This window comes from Scardinius erythrophthalmus, assembly GCF_964197995.2.
Source record: "Scardinius erythrophthalmus genome assembly, chromosome: 8".
Classification (NCBI taxonomy): domain Eukaryota; kingdom Metazoa; phylum Chordata; class Actinopteri; order Cypriniformes; family Leuciscidae; genus Scardinius; species Scardinius erythrophthalmus.
In genome coordinates this window covers 13077212-13094448 of record NC_138228.1, presented here as the reverse complement: position 1 = coordinate 13094448, position 17237 = coordinate 13077212, and the positions used below count along the sequence as shown (strand labels likewise).

Genomic DNA, 17237 nt, shown 5'->3' with positions numbered 1-17237 from the left:
CCAGAGTGGAGGAGGTGGGTCAACTGTTGGGAGATCAAGTTGAGACTTTAGATGATGGAAATGTTGACACAGAAATAGTAGGTGGTGAAGGTACAAGGGAACAGCAGCTTGAACATACTGATAACCTACCTGAGTTCATTGATCCTGTGACTTCAATGGTAGAACCGTCTAATGTGCTTAATAATTCTCAAGTGAGGAGATCTGAGAGGCAAAGAAAACCCCCTGAGAGGTTTACTTATCCTGAGCTGGGAAGACCTGTTAAAGAGAAAATGGTTGCTTCTCATTTCTGTGGGGTTGCTGGTCATGGAACTAAGTCTTTATGTTTTTGTGAACATGGTCAAAACAAACATGTGTGGTGGTGTAATTCTCAAGCATTGTGTAATATGTGCATGAGAAACTCAACGGCTTTTCCTTGCACAGTCCCAAGAGTGTAAACCTAGAATTACTAATTTTAATGCAAGGTTTGAGAATATTTTATTTATTTATTTTTCTTTCCCTCGTTGTGTGCTCCTCTTAAGTCCAGACATGGGGGCATGCTGGAATTTGGTGGGGGGAGGATGTAACCCTGTGAATATTTGTACACTCTTATTTTAATTTGTTGTATTTTTTATTTTTTTTTATTTATAATACATGGGAATTTGGATATTGTCATGTCAAGGTAGTCTGAGGTATTTCAAATGTTAACCAATGAGTTGTTCCATTTGAGTTTTTGGTGTGTTCACTATCAGCCAATCAGAATGGGGATGGGGGAGACGCACGCGGAGGTGGGAAGCGGAAAAGGAGAGAGAGGGAGAGCGCGCTGTTTGACCGAAGAGAGCTAACTTAAATATATTCTGTTAAAGTATATCAAGCGACAGTGTTTGTGTCCTTAGATTACATTCAGATATATTAATGTGTTGTGACAACGGGAACGTTTTCTTTATGTTTAACGACTAAATGTGTTAAGTCTGCTCTGATCATCCTAGCAGCCGTCATTTTGTGTTTCGCTGGAAAGGACTATAGTTTTCTCTTTATTATTTCTCGGGATTCAAGGACCAAGAAGAGTCAAACAGCATCGGGGTATTTTCAGGCGGTTCTATGCCGAAAATAGACCTTGCAACTTGTTGAAGGAGAGAGAACGTCAGCTTTCGTGCGTCTGATTCGTCGGCCATTTTCTGGTGTGTGACGCATCACTTATTTCAGCGTTGGACTGTTTGCCTGTTCCTCGAGGAGACGAGGACACAAGCTTCACGTAACCACTTCTCTGTGCAGCTGGAGAGTTTCGCTATAACAGAGTGGAGTATCTGAGTGAGTAACTGAGTGAGTCTATGCACGTTGAAAACTGCGTCATCTATTCGCGACTGACATTAAGTGCACCACCGAATTTGGGCCCCAACGAAATCCAAGCGCTTGGTTTATGAACATTTAAACATGTAAAGTGTGATATGTAATTCGAGTTACAGTTTTGATTTCATAAAAGTATACAACTGTAACTAATAACTGGTATTATCCACCTGAGATTGTTTTGTTTTTTTTTTCCCTTTTTGCTCTGTTCATTCTGTAATTTACTGACATTATAACAAAAGTGGTTTTATTTTATTTCTTCTAAAAAGAAGAGGGGTTTTTTATTTCATTTTTGACGTTTAAGGTGTTTTTTTGTTTTGAGGTAAAATAAATACGTTTTTTTATATTTGTTACTATTGTATTTGTTTCATAGCTCAATTTGATTACAGTATTGTTGTAGGAAGAAAACAGCCCTTAACAAATAGTGAAGTAGCAATTTATTTAATCAAGGGTAATGTGAATACATATTTGTGTAGGCCTATAGTTTAAGCTACAGTTTTGGAGGCACCGTGACAAATTATAGTTCCTGTAGAAACATCAGAGAAAATCCAGCCAACTCACCATCAATTGCTGGAGCCCAGGTCTTGCTGTTTTTTTTATGCGCCTTTAACAGTAGTGTTACAGGTATTTGTTTCAAAGGGAGAGACGTAAAAAGAGAGAAAAAGAAACATAGCATTTATTCTTCCAGATTTATCTTCTTTCTTTCCGGAGCACAGTGAGGTCAGGCCCCTATTTTCTTTCATCCACATGTAAATCATGAAAGCTTATTTCCACAATACACCAATCATGTTGTACAGATAATAAAAGGGCAACAACCCCACGAACATTGGAGGTTTGCAGTACGAGCAACATTAAAGCACAGAAAACTGCTGAGGTTTTTCTCACACAACAGCTTGAATTTTACCGTCACGTGGTTCTTGTTTACTCGACAGATGCTGAGAAAGATGTTGGGCAGTTCAGATTTATAGTCTGTGATCATTATAAACATGCTGTGTTCCTGGACTGATCTTTGCTGATCGGATAGAGGTTGGAGACTGATTGTATTAAAGCTTTACAAAAATCATAGATCAAAAGAATCAGAACAGCTGCGCATCAGATGACACATGTGCATTCACTTCAATTATTGTAGTCATGCCATACAGGTGTTTTTATGCAGATTTTTTTTCACAAGTCATTCTTTCTTACATTCGTTATTCATTAATCCTTCAAGTTTAAATGAATTTGAGTGAAAAAGGACTGGACCATAGCATATAATTGTGAATGGAACATATAAAAACATATCAAAAAATGTTTTTTTTTACCTGGTGTTAATTATATCAGATAACTTTTTAATAATTTTTTGAAAAAAGAAAAAAATCATTCGTTCTTTAATTAATTTAACAGAAGCAAGACTAATTTTCATCTATTGTTCCTTGCCAGTTCGTTAAAAAGGCGATCTAAAATGAAAGTAAAGCAAGTTATCATAAATTTCACATATAAAATAAAGCTTTTAGACCAATATTCAAACCAACAGGTTACACACCTACCAAACCAACATTTATAAAAAAATATCATAGTGACATACACAGATATATACAGACAAAAATTAATAACATGCAAATAAATTTGAATATCAAAGTTAATTTATTTCAGTAATTAAAAGGTGAAACTAATATATTATATCAAGTCGTACATCCAAAGTGAGATATTTCAAGCCTTTATTTGTTATAATTTTGATCTTATGCAAACCCTACATTCAAAATCTCAGAAATTTTGAAAGTTTTCATAAGCAGTAAGCCATATTCATCAAAATTATAACAAATAAAGGCTTGAAATATCTCACTTTGCATGTAATGAGTCTATATAATATATCAGTTTCACCTTTTAAGTTGAATGACTGAAATACATGAACTTTGGCACGATATTCAAATTTTTTTTATAAGCAAACAATAAAAATTTAGTCAGCAGACAACTAATATTGTTCTAGTGATTTTTACATTCATGCATTTACATGAATGAAAGTTCGAATTAAGTAGCTTTATAGCTTAATAACTCATTTGTGTATGGAAAAAATATCATAAAACAACTGGAAAAAAACTGCACATGACACAATGTACATTATGTAAAGTTCATAAATACCTGACTAGACTAATAACACTTGTAATAACTTCTAATAACAACTTGTACTAACGCTGTTGCATTCCTTTAATATAGCAACATACTCCTAAAATTTAAGACATGCCATAAACAGTGTGTTGTGATGTTTTTGTTGTTGTTTTTTAACAGATTACCTGTGATATAATGACATTTCTGGAATAATTTTCTTCCACTTTGGGAATATTCTGTAAGCATATATGTCTTCTAAACCCTAAAATAATCACAAGTGTCTGCATCCAGTAAAAGCAGTGGTGTTAAAGGTTAAAATGGACTTAGCATTCCTTCGTTTTTTTTCCCCCCAGCCCCTGTAGCAGGGGTACACACGCGTACAGAGAGTGTGGGGCAGGAGGCGGGATGTCCTACTTTAGGAGGGAACGTGAAATTTCAAAGACTCTAGTGGCCCCTTCCTCAGAATTCACCACATGCTTTCATTCTTTCTGCTGGTTTGCCCAGTCTGTTTTATCCCATGGAAATGAACACACACACACACACTCACAGATCACATGATAAACCTCAGTATAATGGAATAACATTTCCTTAAGACAAAAGCAAATATTTGAAGTGAGATTTTCTACTGTACTTTTGCTTTGTTGAATATTTCACAGATGTATTTTCCAGATGCAGACACAAGTTTGTGTATCAGGCCTGAAAACTGTCATTAATAAAGATGCCTGGCCAAAGGAAAAGTCTAAGAAAAAACTCTTTCTCAACTTTGAAAGGATCTCAACTTTGTCTTTTCGCCCTCCCTCTCTTTCTCGTTCCCTCCCTCTCTCTGAGTAACCATGTGCTTTTTCGTGTCAGTAGACACATTTAACCCTCTCCTCAGAATAACCGATGCACAGACAGCTGTCTCTTTTTCTCTTTTTTTTTGTCTTTGACTTCTCCTCCACTCACTCCTGCTGTGGTGTTCTTTGTGTTCATTCTCTGCAGGTTTTATTCCTCTTTATGGCACTAGAAACTCTCCTGTAGAATATTTTATGTAACCACAACAGGACAGAGACCTTAAACACACATAAACGCTGGAGGAAGTCACAACATAAACACGTCCAACTAGAAAGTTTTGAACGGCGGGAGCAACTTCAAAAGTCTGAGGATTACTGGGAGAGAAGAAGGAGCGTCAGGCTGAAAGAGCGGGACCATGCCGGGCTGTCAGATCCGGACTGGGATTGTGCCGGTTGTGCTGTTCTTTTTCTTTTTGCTGTTGGCATCTGATTCAGGGAATGCACGCATGATCAGGAAGAGAGGACTCAACCAAAAGGTGAGGATTCAGAGTGTGTGTGTGTGTGTGTGTGTGTGTACATGTGTGTGTGTGTGTGCACGCACTTTGGTTGGACACTAGAGGCCTCTTATGCTCATCAAAGCTGCATTTATTTGATAAGCGGTCGCTTTTTGAAATTAAAATCGAATCCTGTGAGTGAAAGAAATATGCAGTAATGTTTTTGAAAAAAGTCTGTTAAAGATTTTTTTTTTATGTTTTTGAAAGAAGTCTGTTATGCTGAAAAAGGTTGCATTTATTTGATCAAAATACAGAAAAAATAGTAATATTGTGAAATAAAATTTAAAATTAAAATGATATTTGCATGGCACTATGGTAAACATAAAAAAACCATGGTATTACTATTACAAAAATCACATTATATAGACATTACAATGTGTCACTTTGTTAGTACTTTTTGAACGGAAAGGAAAACATTTTTGTGCTGAGCAGGAAAAATTATTATTTGTATTATTAATTAAAATACATATGCAAATATGCAATTATAATGTGATAACTGCATGATTGCCATGTTCCTGTACCATAGTATTTTGATACTACGGTAGTGATTGGTACCGACCATAATAATATACCATGGTACATGTCTAAAAAATGGTATTACCATTGTCATACCATATTCATGTATATTCACATGTTGATAATGGAATTACCATGGTGCCATGTCTCTTGTCTTTTTTATTATTTTGATTTATGGTTTATATTTTGAGCTGGGTAAGAAAATATAACTATTTACCTACTTTCAAGACTTTATTTTCTGATTACCATCGACTTCAAATAAGTAGTAGTATGCAAATGTGCACTGTATGATATCTGATGTACGTTTGAACGGGAAAATGGTAATACCATGGTACACTTTGGCCCTTTGTTGTTAGTGAAGGCAGTGTTGGCGGAGGTTGGCATCTGTGAGACTTTTAGGTCCATACAGTGTGGGGGGAGTAATGAATACACTGTGTCTCTGTGACTCCAGTGGAGTTGCTGTGCTTATGGTCGAATACTCAGACAGTATAGGCTTGTGTGTGCAACAGAAGCACGTAAGGATTTTAGGCAGCAGGTTTCTGGCCCTCTGCTCATTAGTCCCGATAAGTGTAGGTTTGATTAATAACAATTAACAAGGGATGGCAAGATGGAATTTGCACCGGATGGATATCCCTTCTCAACTGACCGCATTCCAGAGTTATTCTCATTACGGCTCCTCTGTGGAATTCAAGATTGACAAGATTTACAAACGGATCCATTCACATGCCACATGAAATGGAGCGTGCCCAAAGTAATCTTCTAGTAACTCTTATTTGTATCATTATGATTTTGTCTTTAAAAGTCCTCTCATTCATTTTTATTTGTTAATGTATCTTTCCATTAGGCATTATGACAAGTAACATCTGCTACCTTCCCTTGCTGTCCTCTCTTTCTCTTTCATGGTGTGAACTGATGAAGTATAGGTAGACAGAACAGTGTTCAATGAATCATAATTAGGTTCACAACGAGGGAAATTGAGATCATTCCACTGATGTGACCTCTCTTAATATAAAAAAAAACAGCAATAACACGAGTCAGAAAAGTAGATGAACTGTTTTTTGTTGGAGTGGAGAGAAAGTGGGTTTTCTGGGTGGGCCTGAAGCAGTCCAAAAGCCATCCTTGTCCAGCTGGCTCCCAGCTCACTCGTGACTGCGAAAAACCATGGGTTATTTATCCTTTCAAAGCATTTGTGCTAAAAAATGCTTGTGGCTGTTTTACTCTGCATCAGAATGTAATCAATCCATGAGCTTGTTTCGTAGGGTTTGGATTGCTAACGTAAAATGGCATGATTATAAAGCTGAACATTTCTCATTCATCTTTGTAAAGATAGCCATCGCAAAAGACTAATGTGGAATCAAAGCTTTTTACAGCATATAACAGCTCAGTCTGTGTCTCTAGGACGTATAAAGGCATGTGAGTGGTCATCTCAACTCTGCTGAATCCTCACAACACCATCAATATCTGAGGTCCTCAGTGACGATTAACAAGCCAAGGGCGAACGGTTAAAAAGCTGACAGATGATGACAGATGTTTTAGAGCAACCTGTCAACAACGTCCTGAGGCGATGCAAAGTGTCTGTCTTCCTCTTTCAGGTTCTATTTGCTCTAGTGGACTAGTAAATCAACAGTGCAGTATCTGCTTGCATGGCATCTTATTTCATACTTGATGGAGCTGTTAATGTTTTGCACCATAAATTGCATTTGCATTTTTAGTTTTTGCAAGATATTAATCATTAATTTGGAGCTTAAAGGAACCGTATGTAAGATTGTGGCCAAAACTGGTACTGCAATCACTTTCAAATTACTGTAGAGCGGTGTATCCCCTCCCCCTCCCCCCTGACACGAGGTTGCCAGTTAGGCTGCAGGATCCAGCAGGAATGTAGGCTGTTACAAGGAGCTTCCAATGGCAAGTGACGAGTCCTACACAGTAAGTTTTTTTTCTGTTAATTATGTTATGCTTCATGAGAGATGTTTTGCGTATTTTGGATTCATAACAAGGTCTTTTAGGTTTCGTAATGTTAGACATTTTTTATCCGACACGTTTGTAGCTGCAGCTGTGGTAACTAGAGCAGAGCTGGCAACCCAGATGCCGAAACACTACTGACTTCATGATTAGTAGATAGGTGGAGGGTGGGGCATCAGGCCAAAACACAACATGACAACATCAACATCAGTTGAGGGCTGCAACTTCACTTTTAAATGACAATATCCTGGCCGGACTACTGTTGTTAGTGATATAAGTATTTGAAATGAACATGATTTCTTAATGTCTAATGACATATCAGGGCCATTTTATGATTAATTGAAATACATTTCTTGCACACGGTTCCTTTAAATTATTTGATTAACACCCTGGAATTTGTTGGAAGCTTCTCATTGTCCAGTGTTAAAGAAGCTAACTGCATGACAGTCATTTAGGGAATCATTATCTTTATATACAAGTTCTTGAAGGAGTATTTGACTGTTGTGGTGTTTCAACTCCAGCTAATACCCAACATGAGTTCAAGCTAAAGCAGTTGTACAGCAGTCATGTGTTCTGATGCAACGGTAATCCCAGTCAGCTGAGATAGAAATAGCAGTTTCACCGGAAAATCAAACATAATCTATCGGCTTTGTAAAAAAACATTCTCATGCCCATAAAATATTTCTGTAATGTTTAGATAAAATAGCCTACGTGAACTTTTCATTAAGAACTTATTTCTAAATTTTAACTACCCATTACACTGTAAAAAAAAAAAAGTTGCTGCCTAAATAAAAATGTGTTGAATCTTGTATAACATAAAACAAATTGGAAATTGCTTTACATTTTGATAAATTAAAGCAATATAATTATTGATAATATAATTTTTACAGTGTAGATTTTCAAACAGGCCATAGTCATTCAACTTCAAGTTTCTGAAGAAAATGAGAGTGACACTTGCCATAGTAGAACTTGGCACAAGGTATTGTTACTAGGGTGTTCTAGGTTGTTACTTAAGCATTGATATATGGTTGCTGGAGTGTTCTGGGTGGCTGTTTCTAGGGTGTTAGTTACTTTGTGGTTGCTAGGCAGTTTCTAGTGTGTTCTGGGTGGTTGCTAGAGCATTTGTAATTTGAGTTAGGCAGTGTGGTGCGGATGTTTACAGCAAGGTATGTTTAGCTGGTATGTATGTTCAAAACCCATGTTTGATCTAGAATCTACACCAATTGGCATTACATGATGCACATCACCATTCATTTAAATGATACATACAGTATTACAATAAGTTTAAGGGGAAGGGAAAATAATCTTGCTAATGTACAATTTAACTCAACCAACCTCATGGCATGTCGATAGTCCAAAATAGTCTACATCACAAAGGGACTGCTAAACTTTTTCAAAGAGCTTAGGGATCACCATAATTGGGAAAGAGTTTATCAGGAAAAGAGTTGAAACACTGAAACAGGTGACCTTAACCCTTTCTCTCATCAAGCTTTCGGTTCCCATCTTCAGATCTGCCAATCATACAGACCCCATCCTACTCACTCCACTCAGCTCAACTTAGACCGAGCCAAGCCTCCGAAGCACCTAAGAAGCTGTGAAATACCCAGAACTCAGCAGGAAATTAACATGCAGACGTCTAGACTTAAATCACAGCACATTGGAGGAACTTGGAGAGAGAGGAAAGGGGGCTATTTAGTTTTCCTCTCGTAATCTTAATGATTGCTTAGAAGGCCACACTACAGAGTGCTAAGTATGTCAACATGTATTTAGTTCAAATCTTATTGTCCATACTAATAGGGGCCTCAACTCAGTGAACCTGAAGAATGTTGAGCAGTAACAGGGTGGAGTTACAATTTAAATGGGAAGTAAAGGATGTTTTGTGGCCTCTGGAGGGATGAGGGAGTGTAATTTTGCAGTGTTTAACCCAGCATTGGTTAAATTAAAATAATAGGCTGCTCTCAGTTAAATGCAGCAGTTAATAGTGCACACATTTTTCACCAAACAAGGACACACCTCTTTTACAATATTTTGCTTACTTTTGTGTTAAGACACTAGCAAAAGCAGCATCAAACGGTATAAAGATCCCTGTTGTTAATCGAAATATCAGCATCGTTGTCTGATCAAATCAGAGGACCAGAACAAACTGTTGTGATATCTCATAAGCAGGAACAGAGAATTTGGGAGAGATAAGCAGAAAGACATATACAGTATAGCATCGGGGGACCTATTCCAGACAGGAAGTGCACACTTCCACTTCCTCTTGAGGAAATATAATCTGTAATTACAATAAACAAAGGCAGACTGATTCTAACCAGGATGTATTAAATGAATTAAATGTGAGAGTAAAGACCTTTTACTTTTACGTATATTTCAAAGAAACGTGTCTGCAAAATATAAGCAGAATTGTTTGTATCACTGATAATAAGAATTGAGCACCAAATCGGCATATTACAATGAATGAATGATCATGTGACACTGAAGAGTGGAATAAGGATGCTGAAAATTCAGCTCCACATCACAGGAATGAAATAAATCTAAAACCATATTAAAACAGAAAATAGTTATTTTAAATTGTCTTAATATGTCACACATTGTTGATCAAATGAATGCAGCCTTGGTGAGCGTAAGAGACTTCTTTCAAAAACATTAAGTCTTACTGACCCCGTGTACAGTAATTGCTCTTATACTCTGTAAAAAGACAATCTAACCTAATTGCAAAAACAACCGCAATGGGCTCATGCCAGACATTTGCTTTTATTTTAAAAGTCTGTTCGAAAGCAAAGCTCCAAACTTGCCAATGAACATGCTGAGTTTTTAAGATGCATGCAGTTCACAAACACATAATTTAATTAGCAAACAAAATCACAGCCACATTTCGACTTGGGCTGTAATAAAAGACGCTGTGGAGAAGAATGAAGCTCTGAACGCCAGCTCATACAAGTCTGCATTCTAAACAGCTCTGGGCTGGATTTTCAGCAGCATTTTAGTATATACTTGGCCAGGGTAAGAAAGGGTGTACAAAGAAAAGCAAGAGAGAGAGAATGGAGGAGGACTCAGAATAGAGTTCACCCCTAAAGAGTACCTCTAGTGCAAACTGAAACCTGGCTCAGGCAGATCTATGAGCCCATTGAAGAACCCATGGGAGGAAGAAAACTATGGAGTAGAAAGACTTGAATGAAAAGCCTTTTTTCTTACCCAGCATCTGTATGAGAGGTATTATGTTCCTGAACAGTGTTCCCGTTATTCAAACAGTGCTACATCAGAGAAAACAATGTCATGGGCTATAAGAGACATAAAACTTTGTCCTTGGAAACACTGTATTTCTGACAGCTGACAGATCTTCTTATCAGATAATATCTCAAACTGAAACCATAAATAAAAAAACATGAACTAAAATAAAATAAAATACACAAAAACCTAAACTTATTTTTAATTTCCCAAAACAGCATTTCTGATTAATGTGCTCAATGCACATTAAAGGTGCAGTAAGCAATTTCTGAGAAACCCAGCTAATATTTGAAATCAACCCAAACAAACACAGCCCTCCCTTTATTGCTCCGCCCCCAAAATGCACGAACACGCAATGCGAGAGTGGATGTCTCCTTAGCTGAAGAGAAGTAAAATAATGCTTTGGAAAAAAATAAAGATGGCTAACGTATGACAAGGAAGAAAAGAAAAACAAACACACAGTACACAAGAGTATATATAAGCAAGAGTTTGTTGTTATTCGGCAGCAGCACACCAGCTCCAGACAGACAATGACACTCAAAACTGTCCTGTTACTATAGCTAACATTACAACAACAGCATATTCCGTGAAGCAAAACCAATGTTACTCACGTATGAAGCAGAAACAAAGCAAACTCTGAGTCCGTATTCAGGCCTTCCCGCTTAGGTCTCTCCAACGCTTGAAAGATTTTCTATATTAACGTGGGTCTTGAAGCTCTCGTCTGATCATAACCCTTCTTTTTACAGTGATATTCCTCTGACCTTTTCTATTGTAATGCCTCTCAGCCATCTCTCTTTCTACAGTCTTTCTTCAAATTAGAGTTGTGACGTTTGCGAACGAACCGATTCTTTTGAACGGCTCATAAACATGAACGATGGGAGCTGAGTCGCGGCTGGAGGGGAGCCGTTCTTTCTGTCGTTCTTTTTTTCCTATGCGTGTTTCACACAGATGCACACAAATTAGCTCCTCCGCGAGACAGAACAGTTATAGGGGGAGGGGCGCACCCAGCGCAGGAGTGCTACTGCCTAACAGCATGATGATAGAAGGGGCTGATGTCCTATTTGCAATGTTTACAGTAGTAATAGTAGTAATGGTGGACTGTATGTAGACATTTCCATTTTATTTATTCTAATTTTATCTACAGTATATATTTAAAACTTTAAATATTTTTTGTTTTCTATCAAAATGTTCTTGTGTGATAACAATGTTCTTGTGTGGAAGTGTTTGTAGTAAAAGCTGTTCTGCACAGAAATTCATTGCAGCCGGCTTTGTTTTTGATGTTTATTTGTGAGTAGGTATTGTATGAATAACATAAGTCAACGTAGCTTTACACATACACACACTTTGTACTAAAGGTAGGCTAAATCCAAAATAGTGATGTCACTGTCTAAGCAGAGGGATGTTGTGCAACCCTATGGAATATAGTCCACACATGACAAATGAGGTAATAATCAATATTTCAGAATAATTGAAACTCAGATATTGGTGTGTGATATCTGAGTTTTAATTATTTGACTACAAATCTCACCTCATCATTCCTCCCAGTGATTATTTCCAGGATAAACTGAGATGCCCCCAAGCTGGCTTCTTAAAACTGACTAAATATTTAAAAAGAGCCAAAAGAGCCGTTCTTCTGAACGGCTCTTTGAAAGGAACGGATCGCCAAGATCCGGATCCCCTCAAAGAGCCATAAATCCCATCACTACTTCAAATCTTCTCCCCATCATGAGTGGACACGCCCCCTACTGCTGATTGGCTACAAGTGTGTTGTGGTGCTCAGTCCGATCCACTTTCAACAGCATTTCTCAGAAAGAGCTTACGGGTCCTGATCACCCTGTGTGAAGGTTTATTTTTCCATATTACCTCTTACATATGTTGTCTCTCTAAGGACTACGAGTACCCCAACCATCCACAGACCACTCAGCACCAGAAGAACGACCGCTGTCCCCCGCCGCCCCAGATGCTGCCCGAGCGGGCCTGTGAGGTGCCGGGTTGCCGGTCAGATTCTGAGTGTGAGAGACACAAACGGTGCTGTTACAACGGCTGCATCTACGCCTGCCTGGAGTCAGTGCAGCCTCCACCCGGTGAGAAAACACACTGTGATCTGCATGCTCAATAATCACTACAAGCAACCCCACAGACACACACATTTGCTTTAGCATAGAGCAAATGGATTTTATAATGAATTGATCCTCTCATGAGATGTGAGTTACTGAGCAGGGTGTGTAATAGGGCTGCACGATTCTTGCTAAAATGTGAATCACGATTTTTCTCCATGGGAATTGAGATCACGATTCTCTTACACGATTCTCTTTTTTCTAACCAAAATTTATTGCACTCAAGTACAAAAAAAAACAACAACAAAAAAACAGGACATTCAGTATAATAAAGTGCAGGAGTAACAAAAAATTGTCTCTTTTCTTTATTTTAGACCCCTTAAAGTGAATAATTTTAAAGCTTTATGTTGTTGAACATAAGGGAACATTACAATAATAAAGAACCTGTGCTTTTTGCTCCAATTGGCACAGAACCTTAAAGGTTCTTGGCCAAGAACACTAACCTAGTGGTATTTTGAGGTGTCAGTGGCTCCCTTGTCTTTCATGGCTAACTCGTACTGTATTTTGTGGTGACGTTTGAGGTGATTGTAGAGATTAGTGGTGTTACCTTGCGGGGGGTTTGATGCACATAGTACTTACATCTACTGTGTTTACGGGAATACTCGACTTGGCAGTTTTATGGCATTTCTGTGTTTATTTGGCCGTTTAGGCGTGCAACCGAAGACAAAGGCTACTTGTTGCGCTCGGATCGGAGCGCGCGCACAGCATCCTGTCAGTATAATTCAGTTCTCTTTCGCGACTTATCGCGCTTTTAATATTTATTTTCAATATAAAGCACATTCTGCTCTTTTTTTTTATCTTTCATTCATGATTTGTTATTAACTTTAAACAGAATCATCAACTGAAATCTGCGCGGATTATCAAAAATACGACACACTTGGACATAAGGTTCTCTGCGGCAAAAGTGAAAGTAAAAGCACAGCAAAGCACCCGGTTCAATAAAAGGATATATTAAAGTTTATATAGCCTACTTTTACATTTTCGCTGCTGTTCTAAAATGATTTTCGCCATTACCTTAAACAAGCTACTTGAATCCCAGTGCAGGAGCTGTTACAATTTACCACAGAAACGTAAGCGGTTAGTTGATTGCTGTGGTGACTCGTGACACTCGCGAACAGCACTGAACACGCACTTTTACCGGTACAACTTGAATATTATTATTATTATTATCATAAAATAAAATAATACACGGAAAAAGAAATACACGGAAGTGAATCGCCATCATTAAGAAATGAGATCGCATTTATGTTTGAATCGAGATCGTGATTTTTTTTTTCGATTAATCGTGCAGCCCTAGTGTGTAAGGTAAATCATGAGTACTTTTGGCCATGCTTATAATGTGTATTGATTGCTTTTTGGTCAGTGCTGGACTGGTTGGTGCAGCCCAAGCCGCGGTGGTTAGGAGGGAACGGCTGGCTTTTAGATGGACCAGAGGAGGTTCTGCAGGGTGAGTATTGATTAATCAATGAATTAGTGCACAGAGTGACAGCACACTGACTGACTCATCAATATTTGTTGTTTGGAACAATATTAAGAAATCTTATTAGAGTACTGAATAGTATTGAATTTAACGTGAATGAAAACGAGGTATATGCTGCATAAAGGTCCACAACTCACAACTTTCAAACCTGTTTTATGGAGTTTTTGTGTAGCCTACTGAAAGTTTTTTGGAAAGATGTTTCATTAGCTGAACACTTATACCTCACAGCCTTTTTTTTATTCTTGTCAACAATTAAATATAACGCTACCCTGCATAAGGTCTATTCATATCCAAAAATCGGTTGCACTTTATTTTACTGTAATTTACAGTGTACTTACCTAAATTATTTTACTGCAACTTACAGTTTACTTACCTAAGAAAGTAGTAGGCAATAAAGGTAACGGGTTAAGATTAGGTTTAGGGGTAAGTTCAGGGGGTTAGTACCTTGTTATTACCCAGTTATTACTATAATAAGTACATGTATGGAACATGCGTAACAGGGCTGTAAAATAAAGTGCTACCCAAAAATCCGTCAAAAATAAGAACATTTCGAAAATTGAGCTGCAGCTTCGTAAGTTGATGAAAGGCTAATAAATAATTAAATCATAAAAATATTAAAATAAAATAAATTGCTTAAAAACACAAATACATATAAACATATAAACACACACACACACACATATATATATATATATAATTTTATAATATATAAATAACATTTATAATATATTTTATATTATAGACATATCTATATTTATTTCATATAAAATGATTTTTTATATTTATTCTTATTTTTTTTTTTTTATGTTATGTTATTATATACATTTTTATTTGCTTATCTGCATGTCATGTGACCATTGACCAACACTGGAAATTTTAGGGGTTCAAAGGGTTTTGGCTAACTTTTTTTCTTTCTTTTTTTCTTTTTTTTTGAGGAATATATATAATACTTGTAGAAAACTCTCCAGAATGGTCTAACTGGCCCATGCTAACCAGCCAAACCATGACCCCTCAATATATACATCCCCAGCAGTGACACTGCCACCTGCAGGTGGTTTACTGGCAGTATTACCAAATCGCGAATTAAAGAACAAGGGTTACAACTTACATGCACACTTTGCCTGCGATAAAACATTCTGGTGCTCAAACCAATGTTCCAATAATAATACATATTACCTAATGTGCAGCATTAATACATTGGTAACTAGTTTGAACACATGCACAAACCAGTGACTTGCTTGACTGTGTTTATGTGTAGCTGAGGCCTGCAGCACCACAGAGGATGGAGATGAGCCTTTGCTCTGCCCAACTGGTTATGAGTGCCACATCATCAACCCAGGAAACCCCTCTGCTGGGATCCCAAACCGAGGCCAGTGCATCAAACAGCGTGGAAACTCAGGTCTGAAAGGGCTCCTCCATCCAATTGTTGATTCATACATCCATCCCTCTGTCCACTCAAACATGTGTTTTACATTATAGTATGGTGGTTATAAACATTGTTTCAGTAAACACCTAAGCAAGATTACATTCAAAATACAACAGCAGATTGAATTAATATATTTAAATCAAATATTCATACAATAAACACATTTAACTGTTCTCCCTCTAGATGGACGTAGCCTGAGACACAAGTCCTTCAAAGATTACAAGGATTATTTAGGTTAGTATGACCACCAATTTATTTTGTGTTTCAGCTGTAGGTAGGGGGAGAATAAAAGCAGCCATTAATAATAGACTGACAATGAGTTTATCTTTATTCATCAGGAAGTAACTCCAACAATGCAGTGAGCTATGAGAAACATCCGCACAAGCACTTGGGTTGAGACAGGTGAGATGGGTTTAGTTGAGTTTTACCATTGCATGCATATGAATCCCAACTTGTGAATCCTAATTTTTGTCATTTCTGTTTTACAAGAGGCATTATCTTTTTTCTCATTTAGGTGGCTGAATGTGGGTTCCATTTTAGAGGACGGTAGTAACCAGTTACCACTGACTCTTATACTTGAACCCCACCCATCAAACCCAACATAACTGGACAAGCCTTTCTCTTCAGCTTAAACCAGAGATCAGTTCATATCTGGTGCTATTTTTCTTGGCTGCTTAATATGGAGACAGAAATGGAAAGCTAAAATTTCCTACCTCTTACAAAAGCCAAAAACAGAACACAGAAATGATCAAAGAGCTTATACAATAATATCTGTCTTATAGTATGTATGCGTACTTTGGGTAAAAAAGCACATTCCCTCAGAATTAACTATGTTTGAGAGTTTTGAGAATAATACTTTGTGTGGTTTTTATGCTGCTGAGTCTGAACTCTTGTTTTTTTTTAGGTGATTGTCTCGTCTATTTCACCATAACCAAAACAACAGTTAAATTCTAGCTGTGCTCCATCACTATACAATATTTGTTTTTCATATGGTGCTTCAAACTATAACTGCGGTTATTGTTGTTTACTGAGCCTGTGACTCATTGTCCAGGTCTGTGTTTTCTCCACTTCTCTCTGATAAGCTATAGAGACTGACAAGTGGGACAAGCTACAGCCTTTAATAAATCAAAACATTTGAAATTGGTGCTGCATATTACTCCATTGTAATTCCAAATAAAACAGTTGACTAAATATATCTGTGTCGTGTTATGTTTTTATACATGGTGCTAGCGGGGTTTGAATGTAACGAAGAAAGATGTCCTCTTCAAATTTTATTCACAAATTTTATCCAGCAAATCTTTATTTAGAAAATTAAAAAGCTATAAATATGAATAGTATGTTCTGTAATAACTATAATGAAACCATCTTGCATTTATTTTGGCGTTGTACTTATTTAGTTATATTGTGGTGTAAAATACATACATTTCCTCTCTCAATTTTTTGGTAAAATATAATTTGTAGCTTCACTAATGGTTGCACTTTATTTTACAGTATAGGTGCACTTACAGTATGTGTATTTACAGTGTACTTACCCAAGAAAGTACTGGTTAATATACAGTAACTGTCTACATGGGTTAAAGTTAGATTTAGGGGTAGGTTCAGGATTAGTACCTTTAGTACCCACTATAATAATATATGTACATGGGGAACAGGACTGTAAAATAAAGTGCTACCTCTCTAATTATAATGACGAAGATGAAAAGTGCTTTTAATTAATTTACTTTACCAAATTTCACATACATAAAGGCACGTTTATAAGACCATTAAGTTTTG

At 37.1% G+C, this 17237-nt stretch overlaps 1 protein-coding gene across 1 annotated transcript; it reads left to right on the top strand.

Annotated features, from left to right (window-relative positions):
* Nucleotides 1–4406: 4406 nt before the first annotated feature.
* On the top strand, nt 4407–16075 carry wfdc1 (WAP four-disulfide core domain 1). Its single transcript, XM_081372155.1, has 7 exons — nt 4407–4717; nt 12330–12525; nt 13922–14005; nt 15297–15437; nt 15648–15698; nt 15803–15866; nt 15979–16075. Exons 1-6 carry the CDS (start codon nt 4598–4600, stop codon nt 15859–15861), a joined length of 651 nt encoding a protein of 216 aa, XP_081228281.1. The 5' UTR covers nt 4407–4597; the 3' UTR covers nt 15862–15866; nt 15979–16075.
* Nucleotides 16076–17237: the final 1162 nt, after the last annotated feature.